This window comes from Haliotis rufescens, unplaced genomic scaffold, assembly GCF_023055435.1.
Source record: "Haliotis rufescens isolate VD_foot unplaced genomic scaffold, xgHalRufe1.0.p SCAF_45, whole genome shotgun sequence".
Taxonomy (NCBI): Eukaryota; Metazoa; Mollusca; class Gastropoda; order Lepetellida; family Haliotidae; genus Haliotis; species Haliotis rufescens.
Window position 1 is genome coordinate 2840276 of NW_025964168.1, and position 26560 is coordinate 2866835.

Genomic DNA, 26560 nt, shown 5'->3' on the forward strand with positions numbered 1-26560 from the left:
TATCTATATAATAATGCAAAACAATATGTAAAGCGCCCCCAAATACTTGCATTAGTCCGTTCTATACTGATTTCTGAAAAAGCGCGTTTGTTTACAAACGAGAGAAAAGTCCGGTCATGTGATATGCAAATTAGCCTGTGGCAGTGGTGTCACCACTGCGCCGGAGTGTGGTCCACTGTAGGAGTGTAATGACTTGCCCTTCAGGGAGAACAGTTGGTACTACTTTCAGCTTTAGGCTTAAAAAAGTAAAAGATTCGGTTCTCGGGCAGTTTTTTTTGTTGCTTTTGCTTGTTCAAACTAGCAAGTAACAAAATAAACAGTTGTGTACCATCAACCGGGGAAAGGTTAACATCAAGACAAACAAGTATTCAAACCCCTATACCGCCATGACCATGATGCACAGTTACGAAGTGCAATGTAAAAGGAAGCAACTGTGAGCTATATTGGATTGCACTGTTTTTAAGTATTAGGATTTCTTTTTTTGTTTGAAAGTGTGCTGCTATGGTAAACTGTATGTATTTTAAGATTCCTTATTCAGATTTTATGTAATAAATAAGAATTGGTATAAACTACTGTTGAAATCATGAAGAAATTGGTATAAACAACCTTAGAAATCTTGAAAATTTTCGACTAACTACTGTTCAAATTACTTAACATTTTGGAATAAACTATGTACTGTCGAAAACAAGAACATTGTGGAATAAACTATGTATTGTCGAAAACAAGAACATTGTGGAATAAACTATGTACTGTCGAAATCAAGAACATTGTGGAATAAACTATGTACTGTCGAAATCAAGAACATTGTCGAATAAACTATGTACTGTCGAAAACAAGAACATTGTCGAATAAACTATGTACTGTCGAAAACAAGAACATAGTGGAATAAACTATGTACTGTTGAAATCAAGAACATTGCGGAATAAACTATGTACTATTGAAATCAAGAACATTGTGGAATAAACTATGTACTGTTGAAATCAAGAACATTGTGGATTAAACTATGTACTGTCGAAATCATTATTGTAGTTTAGTGAAAATTACAACATTAATTCATTTGGCTTAGCTAAACCTAGACTAACATTTAGTCTATGAAATCTTATATTACACAATATCCTTCTTGACTCTAAATATATATATAAAATGACTCTAAATAAATATATATATAAAAAGTCCCTATGCTGATTTCGTATGTGGAATAGAGCTAGCTAGTGCTGGCTAGACTTGCTTTTGTATGCGTTTCTAGATTGATTTTTTCTTTTCATAAAAATAAATATATTCCACAGTCATGGTGCAGGACTAAGCCATACCTTGTAGCCCCTGTAAGTTAAATTATTGTCTAAGTAAACTTTGACCACAATAATTGAATTCTTGTTTTACAGAATTTCCTGATCAAAATGCCAAGAAGCCAAGGCAAATTAGATACAAACAAAAATGTTCAACTAAATAACACGATAGGATCTAGTCGTACCTTCTGTTGTCCCAGCAGGAAGTGTCCAGGGCTCCACTGACACCCAGGGCAGCGTTTTCTGCTCTCTAGATGACGTCATCTCCTCCGTTGTTGTCTTCTGTCTCCGACTCTTGGACGTCGTAATCTCCATGAACGATGTTGTGGAAGAAGTGGATGAATCGGTATCAGTTGAGGACTCAGTCCTGGTGTCAACAGGATCAGTGACAAAATCTGGCCGGAAATCAGGAGGAAGGATAAAAGCTGATGAAGATGCCATTGTTGAAACAAGCTGAGGAGAGATGGTAGCGAAGTACTGGGCACTCTGTGATGATCCTGGAGGAGCTACTGCTATTGTCCACATCCCGCCACTCCCAAACACAGAGGAAACATCCATCCTGTCTGAAAACAGACCCATTCCTTCAGTCATCAGTCCACTACCTTGACCTGAATGATATAAATGATCAGTTACACTTGGAGCCATTCCAACCACTGACGCCGATGATGGGAAGATCTCTGGTCCCCTTGGATCCACAAACACAGGCTGATATGGTTTAGCTGTCTGAAATGTCTCCACTATTGGGACAACAGGAGGATTAGCACATGCTCCCACCAACTCATACTCCACAAACAGGGGGTTAAACTCTGGCTGCATGTGTTTGATGAAGGTCGAACGAATGGTCTCTCCTCTCCTCATTATCTTTGTGAAGGTTCTCTTGATGGTGTGGTTGTTGCACTCCAACCCATTCAGCGTCACATTGTTCCACGAAAGAACCAGCGACCCTCTGCGAAGATCCAACACTCTAATGTTGCTGGAGTCCTCGTCACCAAAGTAGGAGCTAATCCGACCCAAAAGTCGTTTCAGGTTTGATTCTTTCTCTCTCATGAATTCATCATAATCAACCGAAAATGCAATGTCATATTTATGTGTCTGTTGTATAGCTGCTGGTGTCTCAAAGTCCAGCTGTATGACAGTCTCTGCAGACAGTCCGCCCAAGTCGGTCCCCACAAGAAGAATCTTATTGTTCGTGGCATCAAGATCACTGACCAGCAGTAGTCCTGTGAGAACACGTCTGTTTTTGTCCACCTGTAGCCAGTAATCAGGGGGGAATCTCTGCCCGTCCATGAAGGTCAAGCTCAGCTCAAGGTTAGTCACATCCCCATCCTCCTCGTCAAAGAAAACATCATTGGGGATAGGGAACTCCCAGAAAACACCCAAAGGTACTCTTAGCGGCTCAGACATGGGGATCACAACAGATGGGGCATGGTTGATTTCTGAAACATTCAAAATGATAAATGATATTGTTTCCAAATCACAAATCTTCTGAAATGTTAGAATTATGACTTTTATGATATTTACATCATAACACAATGATTGCTTTGTGACGGTGAAGCCCAGGTCAAAATATCAATGCAACAGAAACAAGGCAAAAAGTGGCAAACTAATATCCCCGACCTCGACTCCAATACATGTCTAAGTTCAAACCATGAAAACAGCTCCTGTTGATATTGAAACTGTACCCGCTATTGGAAAAGAATCTAAGCAGTAGTTTTCAAGTTATAGGTCGCACAAATGTTGAGGTAAAAAAACAAACATTCTAAGTTAAAACATAAAAAAAATCATATTTTTTCAGAAAATACACATATCAAATCAAACTTTGCACTGCACCTCTACTATTAGTATAGAAAGCGTTCCTTATATTTGAAAAGAATCCATGTAGTAGTTCTCAAGTTATAGGTCACACAAATGTTTAAGTAAAAACAATTCTAAGTAAGAACATGTGAAATAGTTGTATTTTTTCAGAAAATCCAAATATTGAAATCAAACAGAATTCCTTGGTACAACTATATACCCACGCCTTTTTAGGTAGGGCTATAATAACCGGTTGTACGTTTGAATGTTTGTTTGTTTGTTTATTTGTTGTTAAACACTGCACTCAGCAATATTCCAGCTATATGACTGTGGTCTGTAAATAATTGAGTCTGGACCAGACAATCCAGTGATTGACATCATGAGCATCGATACGATGACATGTATCAACCAAGTCAGCGAGTCTGACCGCCTCATCCCGTTAGTCGCCTCCTACGACCAGCATAGTCGCCTTTCACGGCAAGCATGGGGTGCTGAACACCTATTCTACCCCGGATTTTCACGGGTCTTATGTTTGAATAAATCTGTTTAGTTAGTGATGTCATTTGATGCCTTTGCTACCATACACAATTTCTTGTGATCTATTTCCAAATAATGCTGATTAAACAAACTGTATAGTGACTTCAATAACAATTGAGTCATATGATAAATAAAGGATGTGGACCTTCACCTTAATCTTTGTATAGTGAAGGCAGTGGGGAAGCCAAGTGGTTAAAGCATTTGCTCATCAGACTGAGGGCCAGTTTTGATTCCTCACATTGGTCCAATGTTAGAAGCCCATTTATGGTGGCGCTGTGATGTTGCTAAAAAATTGCTCTAAGCATCGTAAAACCACACTCACTCAGTCATTCTAGGGTGAAATAACTCCAGAAACATAATGGTACCTGTCATTTCTGTAGTGGAATGATCTACTGCACGTGTGACATTGTCTCCAGATCCCATCACTCCAGAACCAGACATCTCAGAGACCTCAGCTGACCCTGCAACAGTTGTTGAAGCATACCCGCTTGAAGGGAGGGACTCCTTAGGGATACTATCCCCAGAACCGGACCCAGATCCAGACCCAGATCCTGATCCCATTGGAATATACAATGCTGATGACATCAAGGGAACAACGGAACTGACGGACAACTCATCACCAGAAGCCACTGAAGCAAACATCTCTCTGGTTGTGGGGACGAAGAGCTGTGTTGGGTACATTCCCATTGATACCTTGGATGACCGGATGACATGCGAAGACACGGGGATCAGTTGTTCGGGGATGATAAACATGGCTGTGTCGCCACTAAACTCTGATGAAGATGCATAGATGTTCTGACCAGATGATGAAAAGATGTATGGACTTGAGGATGTAGAGAAGGAGGAGGAGGAGTAGGAATAGATTACAGAAGAGGAAGAGGTGTAGGGGATCAGCATCTCCAAGTCAGATGTGTAAAGGGTTGTCATCCTCCGTGACAACTGTGTAAATGAGGGGCTGTAGTCATAGTCACTCTCCTTAGCCTGCACAACATAAGGCGTATCCCAAACACCCAGTGCTTCTGATATGCTTGTGGATTGAACTGGAGGAGTCGGTAGTGTCTCTGATATTGTGGACTGAACTGGAGGAGTCGGTAGTGCCTCTGATATTGTGGACTGAACTGGAGGAGTCGGTAGTGCCTCTGATATTGTGGACTGAACTGGAGGGATTGGTAGTGCCTCTGGAGATGTCACCTCCTGAGCCACCTTGGTAAAGGATGCTTCATAGTCACTCAGTTTAGGATGCATGACATCAGATGTTTCCCAAACATGCATTTCCTCCGATGTATCTGTGGTGGTTGGCACTATCGGGATCGGTAACACCTCAGGCAGGGCTGATGATGTATAGAACATGTCCACAGCTGGCGTTGCTTCAACTTGAACACTTCTTGAAGGTATTGTTTCTACAGATAACACAATGCCAGATGAGGAGTAGTCCGGAAGGTCATACGTCCTTGTGATAGGGCCTGTATCCACAACAGATGGCCAAGCATCTACATAAGAAGATCCCGAACCAGAATAGGAGCTATCAAGAGAATCTGGTAGAAGTCTTGTGACATGGGGTATCCATATTGGTCGAGAAGAAGGCACAACCCTAGCCTGACTAGACTCTAATGAGTCTGATTCACCACTGGTTATCATAGATTCTTGTTCAACATATTTGGAAGACATCATCATAACTTTTGAAGATGTCGAGAACGATAATGAGGGAGTGATTTCATCAAGTACCACCCGACTGGAGCTTGGTATTTCTTCTGGTCGAGAGCTAGGAAGCATAAATGAAGGAGATTCTTCAACAATCACTTGCTGTCTTGTCATGACCTGTGAGGCGTACATGGATTCTTCACTTGAAATTGTCTGACTCATTAAAATTTCTTTACTAACTCGGACAGTTTCGTACACCACTGTCGGTGTGACTGGCTGGAGCACTGGAGTTGGGACTGGGGTTCTGTAAGGTAGCTGTCTCCGTCTCCGTTTCTTGCTGGTCTGAAGCGAGTCTGATGAAGCCACATACCATCCTACTACCGGCTGACCCACTTCATTCTCGATGCGTCCTACATTCAGGTTGTGCTCAAGAACCTTCACAAAGTCTCCAATATGTTTCACCGTCGAGCAGGTCAACCTCCATGACAGTTCTACGTTCTTCTCCAGATCACAAAGCCCACCAGGCCCTGGTCCAGCTGAGAGGATCTGGAATCCTCGTTCAACTGCTCGCAGTTTATGACCACTAGAGGGCATCACTGTCATCTTCCATACAGGCTGGGACAGGAAGTCAGCCATGTTGGTCAACATTGTAACCTTCTGTTGCATGTCAAGCGAGTCAATGGCCACACACAGGACAAGACTGGCCAGCACAACCTCATCTCCGCATCCATGCTCATTTAAAGTGGACAGTGATGGCGAACTTGCACCCAATATGGCGGCATTGTCAACGGCAGAGGTTGGTTGCCATAGCAACGGTGTGGGTGTTCCTGTTGCTCCCAGACCAGCATATTTTACAGTAATTCGGAACACATCGGATATAGTCTGGCAGGAAGCTGTATCGGCATCGCACTGACGTGTCACCTCCACGTAGGTGTCCCCTGTGTCATGTGACCTTGGAACACCAATCAGTGAATGGGATGAGGAGTTGTAGTTGATCCAGTCAGGGAGGCCATCTTTGTCCACCTCATGTATCTGAAATATGACAATCAATCATTAAACATACAGTATACAAAGAATGTAGACATACTCATACCTATTTCACCACCACAGTTCTAAAACCTGTGACAAGAAAAGCATTTTACTCCATGTTATTAAACAGACTTAATGAATTCAGTCATAACATGATGCGACTAACCTTATACATGTGTTTCAATTTACTGACAAACAGTGGGTTATGCCCCCTTTTTAACACACACACTCAACCAGGTATCTCTCAGTATAAAAATTGTGGGTAGCCTTTGGAGGGCAGATTTGGGCATCAACCAAATACACATGTACATATAGATTCTGGAAGCTATCTGGATCTACCCAGATATACCATGAAGGGCAGATTCTGAGAGATCTCAGTATCAACCTGGGGATATTCATTGAAAGAAGATTCTGGACTCTACTTTGTCAGTTCTGGAAGCTACCATTTCCTGGATCTACCTGATACACTTTGAAGGACAGATTCTGAGAGATCTCAGTACCTGGTGATATTAATTGAAAGAAGATTCTGGCATCTACTGGGTAGATTCTTGCAGCTACCTGGATCTACCCAGATATCCTTTGAAGGGCACATTCTGGGAGATCTCAGTATCTGTTTAAGGGTATTCTTTGACCTGTGTTTATGTTATATTATGGAAGCTACCAAGTAAATTCAGGTAGTTAACATCTACCAAGCAAGGGGTATTCTTCGTATAGAAACACATGCATTAAATAAAAAACTCAAATGTATAAAAACAACACACATAATTACCCAAATGAAGCTTTTACAGCATGCTTACAAAGGAGCTAATTTTTGAAACAGTTATATACATCTAAAACATAATTTCATTTTTTTTATATCTTAAATTGTTCACTAACTTTGGGAAGAACCCAATAGAGAAATGAACAGATGAATGAAAACATATTGGTTACCCAATGAAAAATGTTATAACTCAATTAAAATTGAAACCCTAGAGTAAAAACTTAATTGCTCAAAAAATTATCTGGAGCTCTTCAACACTCACACGTGTCCTGTTTTAATATAAACTAATCACAGGGCAGTCACAAGTGGCTGTGGAATTTATATTTTTTAGGTATTTTCTTTTTACCTTTTTTTTTTACTAAATGCCTAGGCAAGTCTAGATCAAACCAGGGGCGGTCGGGTAGCCTAGTGGTTAAAGCGTTGCTCATCAGACCCAGTTTTGATTCCCAACATGGGTACAATGTGTGAAGCCCATTTCTGGTGTCCCCCACTGTGATATTGCTGGAATATTGCTAAAAGTGGCGTAAAACCATATTCACTCACTCACTCACTAGATCAAACTAACCAAGTCTAGTCTGCTTGATTCCACATATGAAAACAGCAGAAGAGGAAAAGTTCTTTCAAAGAAATTTTAAAAAAAATATATTGAAGACATGTTTTCATTGAGTAAGTGTTAGTCAGTCACAGCACAACCCTTTGAGGATCACTGCTGTAACAAGCCTCACACATGGAACACCTTGTAGAGTAGTTATTGTGAGCATGACATGGGAGGGCCATTACTCCGCGCTGCATCCATCTGTGTGGGAGCTGTACAGAAGGGGCAACAGGTGATACAGCCATTTAACTACAACACTATCAACTCTCAAGACGTTCCTTACGGAATTCACACATGGCAAGACAGTAGCAGGATCTATCTGTTACACACTGACACAGAGAAACCTCATTATCCCAGACTCCAATAGCTTGGTATATCGTTCAAGACAATGTACCCTGGCTCTTTTGGTGCTATGTTCTGAGATTGGCATTGTCATAACCTCCAGCTACGGATAACTCTAGACAAAACATTTCTCTATCTAAAATTATTTTTTTCCAAATCTAGCTAGACTTTTTTAAAAATCAACTTTAGTTTTGATTTATTCAAATACATATATTTCAGTCATAGTGAAGAACTAGGATAACTCTTAAGGAAGAGAATATATGAATGTCAACTTCTTTATTATGAGGAACACAACGTTTCGGAGTATATGCTTACTCCTTCATCAGGTGAGGGGACACGGGTGGCCCAGTCGTCTAAGGCGCCGCGATTCACTGTGCAGAGCTGCGCCCCTTGGCCACGCCAGAAACCTATGATTGTGGGTTCGAATCCCGGTTTGCCCCGATTATGTTTCTAGGTTTGTCAGCACCATACCCGTGCTCGTGGGTTTCACCGAAGTGGTAAACGTCTGAGACCTGCATCACTTCGGGCTTTCCTCCCATATTAAGCTGACACGCCGCGATATAACTGGAATACTGTTAAAAGCGGCGTTAAACCCAACTCACTCACTCACTTCATACCTTCAGCGCTAATTGATGTAAAGTGTTGGCTGCCATTGTCTATTGCTTAGATCACCTATCAGCGCCAATCATCTGTTGGCTTCCCTTGTTAGTTTCTACCCTTTGTTATTTTCCACCTTTTGTTATCTTATTAATTTTGTTGTCCTTACATGTGCATATACATGCTCTCTGCCTCATCGCATTCATTCACCCAATGAAGGAGTAAGCATATAGCCCAGTACACCGAAATGTTGTGTTCCTCATAATAAAGAAATTGACATCCATATATTCTCTTCCTTTTATGTATCACTCCTAAATGCCTTTCAAAGACAGGATAACTCTTGCTTTCATCCCAAAGATTTAAAGAAAACATGTACTCTCGGATTCCGGGGGCGTATCTCTATGTCCTCCTAACCCAAAGTTTGCTGCTCTCTGCATTCTAGGGGGCGGTCGGGTAGCCTAGTGGTTAAAGCGTTCGCTCGTCACGCCGAAGACCCAGGTTCGATTCCCGACATGGGTACAATGTGTGAAGCCCATTTCTGGTGTCCCCCGCCGTGATATTGCTGGAATATTGCTAAAAGCGGCGTAAAACCATAGTCACTCACTCACTCTCTGCATTCTACAACACTCCAAAATACACCAACAGTTTTAATAATAGCCATGATCAAATTGATACCAAACATATTACTTATTACACGCATAAACTCACAACATTGCTTAAGATAATGCATCTTCCTGGTAATGTCTTTACTTCTATCGAGACCGCCTCCGTGGTCTAGTGGTAGAGCGTCCGCCCGGAGAGTGGAAGGTCCGGAGTTCGATCCCCGGCCGCGTCATACCAAAAGACGTTAAAAGATTGTACTTGTTGCTACCCTGCCTGGTGCTCGGCATTAAGGGGCTAAAACAAGGACTGGTCGGCTCGGAGTCCAGTGAGCTAGCACTATAAATCGGCATCAGTCCGGACTAGTACAAGCACAAACACACACACGTACATGCACGTCGCTATATAAGTGCAATAATCTTGGACGCGACGTTAAAACCCCATTATACCTCACCACCTCACTTTACTTCTATCCACATTCCGCTGTCTCAAACTGTAGAAAACCCACTATATTTGTAATGGTTCTCAAGTTTCACTGTACTTGATACAGTGTTACTGCTGGCTTTTGAAACTGTGTCCTCTAAAAATTACCTATATTATTAAAAACTGATGAAAATTACTTTGTTTTAATTCTTTCAATATCATGTTCAATGCAACGATGTCATCTCTGAAGTGGTTTAAACATATTTTTATTTCAAAAGAAATCTGGATCGGTAAACAAGCAAAACTTGCGTATGTAATACCACTCCAGGTAATAACTTAACAACAGCTGGTTATATATCAGATTATATGTAAGATAGTGCTAAACATAAACATACTAAATGCACAAATGAAATATATGAAGCCAATACAAGTGGTGTCTGTGAAATAAGACATAGCAGTTTTCCATTACTACATGCATAAAATTAAGCTACTTGAATCTTTTGCTTTTGACAATAAAATCGTAAACTGATGTAAGAATAGTCATGTTTGTAGAACTGCTAACTAAACTACTGCCATGTAATATCATTTTTAAATCATACCCATGTGTGTAGAAATACATAGTGTTTCTGATATTATCGTATTTTTGACAGGTATAGAAAAAGTGAATTGCGTCTTCAAAGTGATACCCACAAGTGCAGTCTGATATGTCTGATACATGTCGTCTAAACTTATCAGCATTTAGGTCACTGCAGCCAAGCCGATCTCTGAAGTAACACTTCATTCCCACAAAGTTGAGTCACAATTTTCTCTTTTTTTGTTTGAATATTTCGGAACTAAGTCGCTACAAATATATATTTAATCTCAAAGCAAAGTGAAATGTTATTTCCTTGCACTAAAAAATAGACAAGGGGAAACCCTGATGGTAACAGATAAGCTGACTTCATCCGAAAAAAGTATACTTATATGAATATCGCAGATGTTTTGTTCAACAACAAAGATTTATAAGGTATTTTAATTGCCGGTCCACATGGACTGGCAGTCACATGAATTACTGGTCCAAACCTAATTTTACCGGTAAAAAACTGGTAATTACCGATAAACGGGACCATTGCTTGATGTAAGCTTGTGAGAATCCTGCAATCTTTGAGTCCAACTAACAGTGACAGTGAAGAACACAGGAATTGACAGGCTAACTCAGTCCTAACCAATGTGTTGGCACTCCTGTGATTCATATCACTGATTAAAATGCCTGGTTTAGATGACATTCATGAGATTAAAATTCCATTACTGCATAATTAAGAGTATTCAGAATCTAAACCCAAATGACAAGATGTTCTAAACATAAGTTAACTTAATCAGAAATTATTTTTAGCCCAAATCTCCCTTTACATTTAAAACTGTATGGAACATAATTCATGCATGGCAAAAACTGAAATTGCCTTCGCACAGTTTGACGCATGGGTCAGGAAAGGTTAAGCAAGATGTCTGCATCCTACATTACCGTAGTGCAGTGTGTGCATGTAGTGAGATGTTAGTTCTTGAGCAAATATATCTTGGGATGTATGACCAGACGAGATGAACATGATACCAACTCTAGTGGCGATATGTCAGAATTACGGCAATACACAGAAAACAAACACTGAATCGTATGTGTCATTCATAAAGCTGAGATATAAACATTTGCAATAAACATCCGACAGGAAGCTATGTAATTGCTGGTGATGTGTTACACATGCACTCCCTGTTTGGAAGTCATACGTTTAAAGAATTTAGAATTTCTAGTTCCTGCATATAGAGCTGTAATGATACACTAGGGCTAGGACGAGTCCAAATTTACTACCCAGGTACCCACCCCCCTCTTACCTGACCCTACCCGGCGGGTACCTGCTGTAGGTCTCAAGAGATAGGTCCAAATGTACGATTGGGAATAGTTTGACCGTAGCCCTGGCAAAATGTATTTAGATGCTCGTATAAAACGATCTTGTCATGCATGCACTGAAGTTGACTGAAGTTTTATCTTTGTTCAAACATATAAAGTCAGAAGGAATGTGTGCATAGTCAGAAAGAAATATGCAAACATTAGGGTTGCACTACAATTTTGCCATTAAACAATATATGATGGGACTAACCACGTGTCCGGGTAGTCCTGTGGATACCCGGGTCCTACTCAGTACCCATTCGACCCCGAGTACCCGAGTCACCCGTCCAAGCCCTAATACGCTTTGTTGCAACATGATACATATCATGAAAGACTCACGCTTAGTCTCTGAATATAAACTCACCGACAAAAGAAACACGTATACCATACATGTTGGTTAATATATGAAAAATTACTCCTATTCAAGAGAAATTAGATTGGTTCGACGCACAAATGAACATACTGGTATGTTGTGTGAACCGATGCTCATGAACACATCACATGTGACGTCACAGATCCATGCCTCGAGATGAACCATTTGTCTCGTGCAGGATTAGTGTATAAAGTTTGGAACACATGTTCAGCATATCTTGATAATGAAGACACTGTGTGGTAACACTTGACTGATTGTTAGTTTTGTCATGAATTGGTACTCATTGGAAACATCTTTTCTTAACATAAATACTTCTCTACATGTTTCTATGGTTCGCGTTTTTCTACGAATTACGAAACTCGAACTAAGTATCGCGATGCATCGATTATTCTATAAACTGTTACACTCTTAATACAGGCATTGGCGGATCCTGACAGAGAAGGCACACTTTTCTTTTTTTCAAGTCCAGATATACAATGAACACTTTTTATTACGGTTAGTGTAACGACAGGATTAACTTGCGTAATTCAATATGGATTTGTTGATATTCTATTTCCGATGACGGATCATGATCAGACTTGTTTAAGGTTGCGGGTCTGGCTTATGTACTGCATATACAATTTTGATACAGACTTCAAGGACCAAGTTAATACATCGGCTTATCTACGAGATTAGCTACAGTCATATACGGTAGGTCTTCGGCATGACGTCCAACACATCAACCACAAGGCTACTAATACTATAATAAGTTGCACCCATTCACAGCCAGGTGTTAACACGGTACAGGCGCCATTCATCAATGAAAATAGACAGAAACATATATAGCCTTTCTCCAGCACAACTGGCCAACATCAAAGGGAATATCAATGACTTCTCCTCCTGGCCCAGGTTACAGTTGTCTTGTGTACACAGAACCTCACCCATGCCCTAACATCTCCACTTCTCCCGAACCACTTTTCTAAACAGATTTCTATGATTACAATGTAATTGAAGATCTTGAAAACAACTTAGGTCATTGTGTATGAGTTTGTTTGGATTCCAGGAGGAAGAACTGTGAGTGAGTGAGTGAGTGAGTATGGTTTTACGTCACTTTTAGCAATATTCCAGTAATATCACAATGGGAGACACCAAAAATAGGCTTCACACATCGTACCCTTGAATCCTTGTGGGGAATATACCTCAGGCCTTTGGCATGATTTGTTTTTTAGTTAGTTTGTTTGTTGTTTAATGTCGCACTCAGCAATATTCCAGCTATGTGACGGCGGTCTGTAAATAATCGAATCTGGACCAGACAATCCAGTGATTGACATCATGAGCATTGATCCAAGCAATTGGGATACGATGACATGCATCAACCAAGTTAGAGAGCCTGACCACCCGATCCCATTAGTCGCCTTTTACAACAAGCATGGGTTGCTGAAGACCTAGTTATTCTCATCCGGATCTTCAAGGGTCCCTTTGGCATGACGGTGAACGCTTTAACCGCTAGGCTACCATCCACCTTAAGGGAGGCATCGACTTAAAGTACCCCATTCAGAAATTCAGATACACCACTATGGCCATGTTTTAGCCATTATTGTACATCTAACAGTTTGAAATTCAGTCAATCAGGTGACAGCTGACCTCACGTATAAGTATTGTGTCAGTTTGATGATTGTTAACAACTTTAAACATTTCAAGACATAAAATATATTTCTCCATGTTACCACTGATGATTTCTGAACCCATGTCAACTTGACTAGATTTTCATTCATTCAACGTAATTTGTTCTATCCTTGTGAGTCACTGATTTCACTTATATTCATGCCTCAAATACAATCATCGGACTATACAACACTTATATATGAATCACGTCAAGTTGAGAAAACTCAAGACAGACTTCCCTTTTACTTCATGACATTGGGAATAATACAGAGCACCTGATTCTCATTTTGTACAATTAGTATCAAACAGAACCACCCCAATTATGTCCTGCCTCCCAATCAAGTCCCCATTTAGTTTCCATTAGTGCTGGTGCTAAACTCTCTAATCCTGATATACCAGGACGCCCTTGGGAAAGAACCTTTGTGTCCCATCACTACCTTTAGGAATACATCACATCTTATGGCACTCGGGGTACAGTAAAATAGATTGTGAGGAAGAAAGCTGTGCCTTGTTTCAATATGAAGAGAGTTGAAGTGAGGTAAAAGGAGGTTTAGCATCAAACTTATTACATTTATACAACAATGTGTGTGTGTGTGTGTGTGTGTGTGTGTGTGTCGGGTCCAGTCTTTTGGGTATTTTTACACCAATGAGTAGACATTTTTTTAAATAATTCTGCTTAAAATGCTGTTTGAGATGACTTCTAATTTGTGTGTATCCATGTGCTGCCTACAGTGAGTATAAACTTACAACAGTAATATACATGTCCAATCAATAATAGTGAGTGAGTGAGTTGGGTTTAACGCCACTTTTAACATTATTCCAGTTATATCACGGCGTGTCATCTTAATGTGGGAGGAAAGCCTTAAGTGATGCAGGTCTCAGACGTTTACCACTTTGGTGAAACCCACGAGCATGGGTATGGTACTGACAAACCTAGAATCATAATCGGGGCGAACCAGGATTCGAACCCCCAATCATAGGTTTCTGGCGTGCCCAAGGGACGTAACTCTGCACAGCGAATCACGGCGCCTTAGACGACTGGGCCACCCGTGCCCCCCCAATCAATAAATAATAAACGAAATGTAGAGCCTGTTTTATGCATTATTCACATCAGTAGTGTTGCTGTGTGTGTGTGATGTGTGATGTCAGCAAATGAGACTTAAAAGAAGTACAGTAATACAAGTTGAAAATTCTCCATTACAGTGTTGGGGTTCTCATACTACTCAAAATTAATATGGTAATGGTATATAGCAGCTTAAACTCATTCAAAGGAATGTTCACGCTAGACAGAGGGGCTTGGGTGGCCCAGTTGTCCCACGCTCCAGAATGTCTCCCCAGCCATACTTAGACATGTTAGATGTCCAGGGTCTTATGATTGTGGCTTCAAATTTTGGATTTGCCCTGATTTTGATCCTTGGCTTGTCAGCACCATGCCCTCAGGTTCAGCACAGTGGGGAACCTGTAAGACTTGCATCACTTCTGGCTTCCTTCCAACGCCTAGCTGACATGCTGTGATACAGCCCAGAGCCATGACTGTGGAATTTATATTTTTTAGGCATCTTTTTGTACTAAGAGCCTAGGTAAGTCTAGATCAAACTAACCAAGTCTAGTTTGCTTGATTCCACAAGCATGAAAACAGCAAAAGAGGAAACGTTCTTTCGATGAAAAGTTTTTAAAATTATCTCAAAGACATGTTTTCATTGAATAAGTGTTAGTCTAGCTGTGATATAGTAGAAATACTATTCAAAGTGGCTTCACCCAACTCACTCACTCACTCACTCGGAGAATAATTGTGGAACATCTTCATTTTTTAACCTAAAGAACGAATGTGATAGGTACTATCTCCTATGAAGCCTGCATCATTCGTGCCTTCTGTCCTAATTAAATCTTAACACTGTTTTCTTTGTAACAGAATGTGAGTGTTATCTCGAGAGGAGATATATTTTTTTTAAAGTTATTCTCGCCCCACCCCATCAATCACAAAAGTGAAGCTGAAAAAGTGTGTCTTCATGTATACACCAATCTATCTGAACTTTGCAATGAATCCTCTCAGAATTCTCATCTAGATAAATAGGAGGAAAGCCTCATCCGGCGTCATACTGACAATAACTGTGTCAGTCTTATCGCACCATTTGGGTAAGTGACTGAGCTGGGCTTGATGCAGCTCTTTAAAACTTAGTTCAGTTACATCATGGCGTGTCAGCGTTATAGGGGTGGGGAATTCCTGGAGCTAAGCATGTTGTAAACACTTTCCACTATTGCTCAGAAACTGAGGATCATGATCAGGATGAATATAGGATTGGCACCCATGACAAGCAGATCCTGACATGACTAAGGGATGCAACTCTGCACATCGAATTAAACTCTTTTGACCACTGGGTCATATTTCCCCCTCAGAGACCCCGAGTGAATTCCAGGTTAGAATTGGTCTCCAGCAACCTATGGTGGTTGTAAAAAGCTTGGTTGATAGCAGGTCCTCCTACCCCGACAGCATGGATCGTTGCTCACTTTATCAATCACTTGATTGTCTTGTCCAGAATTGATTATTTACAGGCAGCCATCATATAGCTAAAAACTATTGCTGAGCGTGGCGATAAACAGCAAACAAACAATGCTTCAGAGGTATTCCTACCATAATTACTAACAATGACCGTCACGTTATTAAAGAGCCCATGAGCAGCTCTTCCCTCACACCTTCAGTGTTATTAAAGTCAGTATCTAGACAGTAGATCATTTATCAAGAAGCATCACACATGCTCCGTGTGATGAAAGAGTCATAACCACCGGTCTATAAGGCAACTACAGCATGTCAATTATCATTCCTGACCATGTACAACTGTCTACAGTCACTCTCGCAGCACCAACTGCAGGAATACATCTGCCACAACCCTCCCTCCACCTATTCAGTGATGGGTATTCCACCTCCCCCTGAATGTTTATAATGGCCATTCCAGTATGGCTTACACAGCTGACTCAAAACCAACCAACATGGAATAATAGCCCATTCAACACATGCCTACATAGTAGGCTTGGTAAATATGCTACTTATACCATGGCAATTGTTCCCCTTGGGAGATATGTTCCTCTTGATTTCAACACATTAAAATAAAAAATTAACAATTATATGGCTTATATGAAAAAATATGGCTAATACCAAGCACAGATGCAGTGCATAAGGCTGGACTTAACATACAACATGCTTGATGAATTTAAATAATGCACAATACAGTTTGTATTTGGGTGTAGTGTTATTTTTGTTGAAAACGACCAAACGATTTAGTTAACATACAACATGCTTGATGCATTTAAATAATGCACAATAGAGTTTGTATTTGGGTGTTGTGTTATTTTTGTTGAAAACGACCAAACAATTTAGTTAACATACATCATGCTTGATGAATTTAGATAATGGACAATACAATTTGTATTTGGGAGTGTTATTTTTGTTGAACTGGACCAAACGATTTAGTTAACATACAACATGCTTGATGAATTTAGATAATGGACAATACAATTTGTATTTGGAAGTGTTATTTTGTTGAACTGGACCAAACGATTTAGTTGATATGTTTTGGATACATATACATGTTTAGTATGCCACAAAGAGGAGGATGGGTAGGATGGGTGGGGGATGAGGGTGGATGGTGCTCCCAACCTCTGGATCCATATGCATGGTGTGTATTCTTTTCTCACCAAATTGGTTTTGCAACTTAATACTACCCTATCCTACAATACAAACAGACTTCAGGACCATAATTACTGCAAGAAATCTTCTAAGTTTAGGGGTATTCATATTTCTGTCTGTCACCAAACTGGAACAAAGTAAAAAAGACCATGGAACTGACAAATTCAAGAAACTACACAACCAGAGATGAGACAGGAATTCATGAAACTGCTGAAATATCCACCATACCAACAGTATACCCCTCATAACTCAAGGTCAAGGTCACACTTCAGATGGACCATGCAAGCATACTGATCATTTAAAATTCTGGTTAAGCCACCTGGGAATTTAAAATAATCTATTAAAAATTTAAACTGTTTCAGAAGAGTTTGCCTCAGAGATACAAAAAAATAATTGTTCACTGTAATTGAAAATAGATTGGTCGGGCACTAATATGTCCGGGAAATAGTTCTGTCTCAAAGTAATTTGAAGATGAAAACATTTTCAAAGGTCATAAGGTAGGTGTGTCTTGTCTGGGTGATAAAAAGTAGTTTTCAAGACCAGGAACAACTTTGAAATGGAATTGGCAGACTGTCCGTCTCATGAAGGCAACCCAATTCTACACACAATCCATACATCTTTAATGACAGAGTCTAATTACTTGTGGACATTGATACCTTGTGCTCATACACTTCCACATTGTTTCCTCATATCATGTTTCTCAGTCTCAAGTTTGGTCCACTCAAAACAAAAGGAAGCCATGGTAATAAATTGGCGGAATAGTTCTTGGAAGTGCCAGACTACAAGAGCACCTGCCAGATCATAAATTGCCCCTGGTCCCTATGCATGGCACCAGTGGTCATCTGTCTGGAAGTGCTGCACATGCTTGTATGCAATAACACACAGTCAGTGTTTACATAGAGCATTCCTACCTGGTATGGCACAGAAGGTTATAAACACCATATCTTCCCCAAATGTCTTAATGGCTGTTGAAAAGTCATTTCAAGTATGCCTTGAAGATGCTGATTGTGTTACATGTGTGTGAAGATGTAGTTACCTGTACTTGAAGATTGATCCTACAGCGTAAACATATCGCTCTGACATGACAAGAAATAGGCGTAGTGACACTCCAGGATTTGTTACAGTATAAATACATAGGCCAGATCAATCAATGTTCTTGTTTAACAGATTTTCTTTATCCCTATACCAAATGGTGTGGTGAAAAAGAGTTTAGCGTCACGTTCAAGATGATTGCACTTATATATAGTGACGTGTGTGTGTGTGTGTGTGTGTGTGTGTGTGTGTGTGTGTGTGTGTGTGTGTGTGTGTGTGTGTGTGTGTGTGTGTGTGTGTGTTAGGGTTGAGTTTCCTTAGAATTCTTGACACAAACGTTTTGGTATAAACCAAATCAAAAGATGTTACCATGGTTACTAAAAGATTATATATATCAAACACAGCATTTGTATTCTTCAATGCATGGTGCTGGTAGATTCATTTGTGAAACCAAATATATTGGTTTGGCCTTATAATTACCCAATTTACAGTCCAGATTTACACCTCCAAAATACTTTGTGAAACATAAATCGTAGAAACTTCAGTTTTTATTCAAATACAAAAAACAATACATGTTTGTATCCCATAATTCATGTATAACATGGTGAATAAAACGGAAAGGATTTTCAAGGACAGCATTTATTGAGTTGTGAAGTTTTGGGATGTTTGTTTGGAAAAAAACATCCCTCAAACAATCTATGTTTGTTTTCCAATGCTCACCTGTGAAACGACCAACTATACGAAAAACATCTCTAATAAAAGAAACTCCCATCAAGTGTCCGAAGCAGTTCATATGTTTGGGTATCAGGAAGACAGGTGTGGCAGAGTCAAGCATCCTTGGGTAATTAACCATCTTGTGATGCCGACTTAAATGCGAGTTAAACACCAAACAGCCACTATCAATCATGTGACCAAAACAGGACCAGGTCCTGTCAGTCATGCTTCAGACAAAGTCAAAACAGACAATTTGTTCAAAGGAAACCCTAGAAGAATCTTACATCCTGTTTGGATCCATCATGGCCTCACAAATTTCTTGGTTGCACCAAAAGGTCAAGGTCATATTTTCTGATCAAAATAACTGGTCCTGGGAATACTAACAAACATTCAGGATGTGCTGGGTAATATTGTTATTTATTCATGTATGATTTAACATGATATACAAGTCAAATATATTTGAAAATAATCCCAATAAATAGTGTAAATGTTCAAGTTTCTACTTCATGTTTGAGCTGAATATTATATCCAGCACATGAAAGCCAACCACTGAAAACAGGCAACTTGACACTGGTTTCAATGTTGATAAGCTGGAAGGGAGATCTAAAAAAGCCTAAAATATCCTTTCAAAGTTAAAGAAAACATGTCAAATACACACACAAAAATACATTCGTCACCACTCGCCCCTTTCCATAACCTGCAAGAAGATTCATCCCCCCTATCGATGAATGTTATGTACGAAAATACGACAAACCAATCAAAATGTGCGTATTACTTCAAGAGCTTCGGTCAAAGAATCCCACAGGAATAATTTTTGATTTTACATATGTCTTGCATCTAAAACTATAGCTAAGATACAGTTAAAAGTGTTCAGTCATACTGTATAAATACCGTAAGTCCTGATGTGTTTTAACAGCATCTTGAACATATAACATGGGGAAAATATACATGAATCCTTATGCAACGAGTTGACAATTCTTTTAACTATGCTGGATTACACTTAGATGGAACCAAAATGGCCATGAGAGGGCCCCTAGTTGCTATTGCTATTCAGCTTGTCCTGGAATAATACGAGTTGGTCACGAATGAAAAAACTGATAACAACTTTTCATACAGAGCTAGTGAAGCCACATGGTTTGGGTTTCATTTGAAGATTTGACTCATGCTTGTGACAGGGAGTATAAAGCATAGAAAACCAGAGTTGGGGAATTTCTTTGGGTGGGCTGCCAAAAACAAACACTTTTTTATGGAGGCTAAATAATATAAGGGAAGTGTTCAGTTAATCAAGTGTGGCAAAACATAAGTAGTTCAATTATCTTGATTATTTAAGTGGGCTGCAATATGTGCTGCTTGCTTGATGCTACACACTGCATCACACCACATGCTGGGGGGGGGGGGGGGGGGGGGGGGGGGCAGGATACCTTGTTGGGAGATTGGGTGGGGGTACTTGTGTTCAACACTTTAGTTTAGTAATCATTATTTCTAGACTAACATATAGTCCCTGAAATATAGTTAAATGTATAAGGTTAAACAAAAATAATTCTAAAACCATGAATATAGATCTGAGAATGGGATGGGTGTAGCTGCTAGAGCTGAGAATTGGATGAGAGTCGCTTGGATGAGAGTGTCCTGTACCCCACTAGTGACATTATAAATACAAGACTTATTTACAGTAAAATATATGTGTATGACAATTAGATCTATTTTGTAACTGCCATCAGACTTTCAGCAAGGTACCTCGAAGTGCGTAAGTGAAGTAAGTGATGTCACACTGGTCCACACTCGATTATTTACATACCAGAATATTGCTGAGTATGGTGTCAATCAATCAATCAATCAATCAATCAATCAATCAAGACAGCAACTGGCCAATCAGATAGTGATATTCTATAAAGAGTGATAAGACTTTTCCAGAAATCTCAAGAATACCCACAGGGTAATGAAATACAGGTGAAACTGTGGGTGACAATGTTTCAACATGGCACTGGCAATATCCCAGCCATATATTATCACAGACACACCATCCATCTTCACCTCACAGCAGTCTCGTAACTCTGGTGATACCCATGAATATTGCTACTCAATTAATAGACTATAACACACCATGCCTTTACTAATTCTCCTCACACCTCCTTTCTGATTTACATGGACCAACTGTCTGTGGCTGGCTGGCTGTTAATGGAGCCACGGTTCTACCCACGGCTTAGAGTTGATGAGTGCTGTTCTGTTCCTGCTGCTGAGTATATGACCATGACGACAGGTATAAGTACCAGCTTCCTCATGCCATAACACTGATAACATTATACCAGCTAACAATGTACATGCTTTTCTTGTCTCCCACACCCTAGTGAATAAATTGATATCAATCCAACTCAAGTCTTAGAATGATTTGGCAAGTCTAGATTGCCCCTGTTCTGGGCTCCATTTGGATTGTATTTTTTATTTTGTAGATACAGTATATATCTTTAAACAAAATAACTATTTCTGGGGTAAAATGTTCGTCTTAAGTTTCAAGAGAAAACTGTAGACAACATGGATGAGTTCAAATCTTCAACGGAATAAAGTGGGACTAATCCATATATAAACTAAAGTATGTACAATCAAACAGGATATGTTTTTTGTCCTCCACAGTATGATAAGAACCCTGTTTCATCTGGCAAGATTTTCATTCTGTAATTCCAGAAGCATAGCAAAATATGTTATCCCCTATATCTTCTGTTTTGGGGGTGTTTTTGACACAATTTTCATGAAAATGATATCTGAAGTCTTCTGCTGTAGACCCCTTGTATAAATCACAGACTGATTACTTCATCAAAGAGATAATGATTCTTCCTGACAGTTGCTCCAGGCATTTCTCCCACAATAAACAGACCATTGTGTTTCTTCTGCTTGACTGGCACCAAACCTATCTAGCCAACAACTATCACAGCCAGGGCAGACTAAGACTAACAGACAGTCCCGAAATAAAGTTATGTCTAAGGTTAGATAAACATAATCCTAAAAAGAAACCCTTGAGTATTAAAGAACCCGAGAATTTCTTAATTTGCTCCTGTTGAAAGGGGATGAGTATCAGCTGCTGGAGGTGAAAAGAGGATGAGAATGGAAATGGGGGAGATCGTTTCATAAATATGTGCTCTGGGCCCTGTAAGAGAGACTCCAGGGTTTGTTGAAAGCCTGTTTGATTAGGTCCGTCTGACCACATGACCACTCCCAGGACTGTTTGTCCAGCCTGTCCGCATCTACAGGTGTTGTCAGGAATGTTGGTCCAACTGTACAAGCTATGCTATCACCTATCAGTGAGAAAAGGTCTTGCATGCTTCCTCTAACACTTCAGAAAGTCTTTACCAAGCTATTTCCAAGTCATGCTTGGCTAAATTGAAAAATGGTATCTCTATTCCAATCCATTGGCATCATTGGTCTGTATAGTGCCACACAGCTTCAACAAATGAATAATGGTCAAGAAGAGAAGCTCAAAGTGATGCAGGTCTTAGACATTTACCACTTTGGTGAAACCAACGAGGACGGGTATGGTGCTGACAAACCCAGAAACATAATCGGGGCGAACCAGTATTCAAACCCACAATTATGGGTTACTGGCGTGCGTAAGAGTAAATGAAAGCTTGAACAATACTTGTTGTAATATATCATCGTGAGTGAGTGAGTGAGTGAAGTTTATCACTACTTTGAACAGTATTTCATTTAGGTTATGTGGAGCTTATCACCTTGAAAAGGGAAGAAAGAAGTGATGCAGATAATACAGTAAACAACGTGTTTAATGAACATGCTTATAACGAACTGACGGATATAACAAACTTAAATTAGTGGTCCCTTTGAGTTTGTTGTAACCGTAGTTTACTGTAGATGTTTACCACTTTAGTGAACACTGGTACTGACCATCATCTGGTCAAATCTTGGACTAGTACCCCCTATCAGACAGATTCTGGCATGGCAAAGGGAAGTAACTCTGCACAACAATGGTGGCACCCTATGGACCACTGGACTACCTGTGCCCCTGCATGGTAGGAATAGGGTTGTTGGGTGGCCAAATGGATAAAGCATTTGCTCATAATGCCGAAGATTCAAGTTTGATTCACCACATGGCTGCAATATGTGAAACCCATTCTTGGTGTCCCCTGCCATGATAGAGCTGGAAAAGTGCCAAATTGCAGCATAAAAATCTACTCACTCACAGTAGGGAGACAATAAGAATTGGCATCACATATTGCAACCACTTTCTCCATGTTGATGTTTTAACCCTTCGACCACAACCACACACCCAGGTTTTGTCTGAGTTGGTCTGTCCAGGTTAACCCTTTAACAGTCCACTCATTGTGACAAGTATGGAGTACATTCAGGGACTTTCCTCACATTCTGAACACACTGTGAAGTATTTCATTTAATTATGTCATGCTAAACATTTGACTTGGCCACTGGTTTGTCTGGCCAAACTCAACTAACTCAGTGGGTGAGTGAGTGAGTATGGTTTTACGCTACTTTTAGTAATATTCCAGCAGTATCACGGTGGGGAACACGACAAATGGGCTTCACACATTGTACCCATGTGGGGAATCCAACCCAGGTCTTCAGCATTACAAACCACGCTTTATCCACTAAGCTACCCCACCGCCCCCTACAAAATCAGTAGCCATATTGATGTAGCAGCGACATTACTATGACATCAAGCACCACTCATTCACTTTGAAATAGAAGCTTGTAAATACACTAAAGACTTCTATATTAATAGTATGAATGTCAAATTAAGGATAAAGAGGGCCCTAAAATACAATAGCAGAAAGGTAAACCCTCGGATATTATCTAATTGCCTAAACAGACCCAAGAACATATAGCACCCCCTTCTCAGATCTAGGATCCCCTTCTCAGATCTAGCATCTCCTTCCCATCCCCTTCTCAGCTGAAATTTAGAGACTTCAGGGTTCCTGTATATATTTTTATTAAATTTTACACAATACTTCACCATGTCAGGGACTCTGATATTCTGGTAGCTCAGCCCCTAATTTCCAGACATCCCCCCTCCCTTGGTGGTATGGGACGGCACCTTCAGTTGATCTGACCTGCAAGTCTGGGGTCAGACATATCCCAGCAATAATGAGAGAGGACTGAAGTAATATTGACAGAGTTTCAGCTTTCTCTCTCCATCATGCAGCCCCCATCAGGAGAGTTGGTGACAGACTGACTGCTACCACAACATGCTCCCCTGGTCTGCCGAGGCAGGGTGGTGATTGGTGGGGTACACACCAGGCATGATGGAAGATCCCGACGGAGATACTTTCATGTACACTGGGAAAAGCCAAACAGTTCCCACTGTCCATAAATACTGCTTCATTTATCGCCAACGTGGGACAATTTGTAAAAACACTTAGGCTGTTGGTTGATAATTACAGATGTTATGCTGAGTGAGTGAGTGAGTGAGTGAGTGAGTGAGTGAGCAGAGTTGTGCAAGCACTGAGCAGTATTTCAGTTCTGTCAAGTATGCACAACTTGCACAAGTCTCTAAGACAATAATTATTAGTTGAATTTCATAAATATCTAAATTATGTAAACAGTAAGAACAAGTTGCCCCTATGAGATACTGGAGTCCTTAGACTATCCACATATCTAGACTTGCCTATAAGGAAGATAGAATTACTACACATCCATGGACTTATCTTTTGGTGAGCCTAAGAGCAAGGCTAGGAAAGCCTAGATGGACTTTTTTGTGGACTAATTGTTATGAATCCCAAGAGCATGGGTGTGACAAGCCTTTTGTAAAAGGGGGGTGTATAGGGGTTATTTTTGTTTGTTTTTAGACAGGGGAGGGGTGTGCACTAAAAATATAATAATGCATGGACATAATTGAGGAAATCAGGGGTGAAATTGCAGTTGTTAGCCAAAACTGAAGTAATTAATTGTTATGTTTGTTGAAAGGATGTGACCAGATGAGTTACGTAAGTGTGTTTAATCTCCATCAGCATTGTGGGAGAAGACTTGTATAAAGTTAATATTTCTACCATGTCCTGTGTGGTTTCAAGTTCAAGTTAATTTTCAAGGTGTACCTCGTCTTGAAACTGTGAGGTTGTGGTTTCAAGCCCAGGTACCTGCGAAAACTTTATCACTTCGTTAAACTATTTAGATAGAGCCTCCACCTGGTATTGATCACATGACAAAAGCACACAGGAGGTACCAGTGGGAAGTCTCCGTTCTAAGCTTGAACAGCATGTTGAAAGCAGGCAGTACACATAATCCTCAATACAAAATATACTACTTGAAAGAAGTTAAGGACCACCCGATTCTTTCATATTACTACAGTCAATCTGTCATGCCATGCGAAGGATTGGGTGGTCCTTAACTTCTTTTGAGTAGTATATAAGGCAAGTGTACACAGTTACATATTATATGTTGTATGTAAACACTGAATATTGCTACTGATACACTTTTGAGAATGTAATTGTAAAATGCTGCAACCAGCCTAGCATTTCTTTTTGTTATAGTTTTCTAAGCCTCATCAACTCTCAAATTGTCCAACAATTATCAACTCTCAAATTGTCTCAATTATCATGTTTCAATGTCTAATGAGAAGATGTACTCTAAACTGGTTTCTTGCATCTCCAACACAACACAATTTTCTCTATTGCCAAAGAGTGTTCATTAATTTTGTCAGGGTAGATATGAAATAAAGCTACTGTGTTGAATTCAGAGGTTTCAAATGTGTCAGGTTTCAAATGAAATTTACAAGTATCAAACCAATGTTTGAAACCCTCTGAATTAATACAGTAGCTTTATAAACCTTAATGAATTTTATACAGGGAAAATGTACTATTAGAAACCTACAACTGACAAAGGTTCTGGCAGTGTATAGAATAGATCCTAACACAACAAATATTCAAAGGTTCTGGCAGTGTATAGAATAGATCCTAACACAACAAATATTCAAAGGTTCTGGCAGTGTGTAGAATAGATCCTAACACAACAAATATTCAAAGGTTCTGGCAGTGTATAGAATAGATCCTAACACAACAAATATTCAAAGGTTCTGGCAGTGTATAGAATAGATCCTAACACAACAAATATTCAAAGGTTCTGGCAGTGTGTAGAATAGATCCTAACACAACAAATATTCAAAGGTTCTGGCAGTGTGTAGAATAGATCCTAACACAACAGATATTCCCAATTCAAGGTAGTGTCAGAGGAGACCTGCTTAGATACGGCTGAAGAGAGTACAAGCAAGGTGTTACAACACCTGAAATGTTTTCTCACTTTATCCCCGGAAACTGAAGAGTGGTAGACAGGAGAACTATTTATAAGTAACTGCCAACATCATTACTTCAGGTTTTTATGACACTGAAGAATACAAAAAACAGAACTCCTGAAAAAACATACTTTCTTTGAAGTAAAATGCACATTACAATGTATTTCCTGTAAATTGAATTTACCTACTTTACATGCTATATATTCCTCCTTATTTTTGTTACATGTTACCCCCTGTAATATCATGCAGTATAAATATGTGTTTAGACAGAAAGGGACTTTAAAAAGTTGAAGGCATTCATTACAAGGACTCACAGCCCAAAAATAACTTGTGTTCCCAGTAAC

The 26560-nt window shown here is 39.9% G+C and overlaps 1 protein-coding gene across 1 annotated transcript in view; it reads right to left on the bottom strand.

The window, feature by feature from the left end:
- The window catches only part of LOC124145875, a 64715-nt gene that overhangs the window by 9661 nt on the left and 28494 nt on the right, over positions 1 to 26560 (bottom strand). Inside the window, exons 3-4 of the mRNA XM_046515830.2 lie at positions 3983 to 6290; positions 1472 to 2722 (exon numbers count right to left, since the gene is read on the bottom strand). Of these exons, the coding sequence (XP_046371786.2) occupies positions 1472 to 2722; positions 3983 to 6290 (3559 nt within the window). The remainder of the gene's footprint in view (positions 1 to 1471; positions 2723 to 3982; positions 6291 to 26560) is intronic.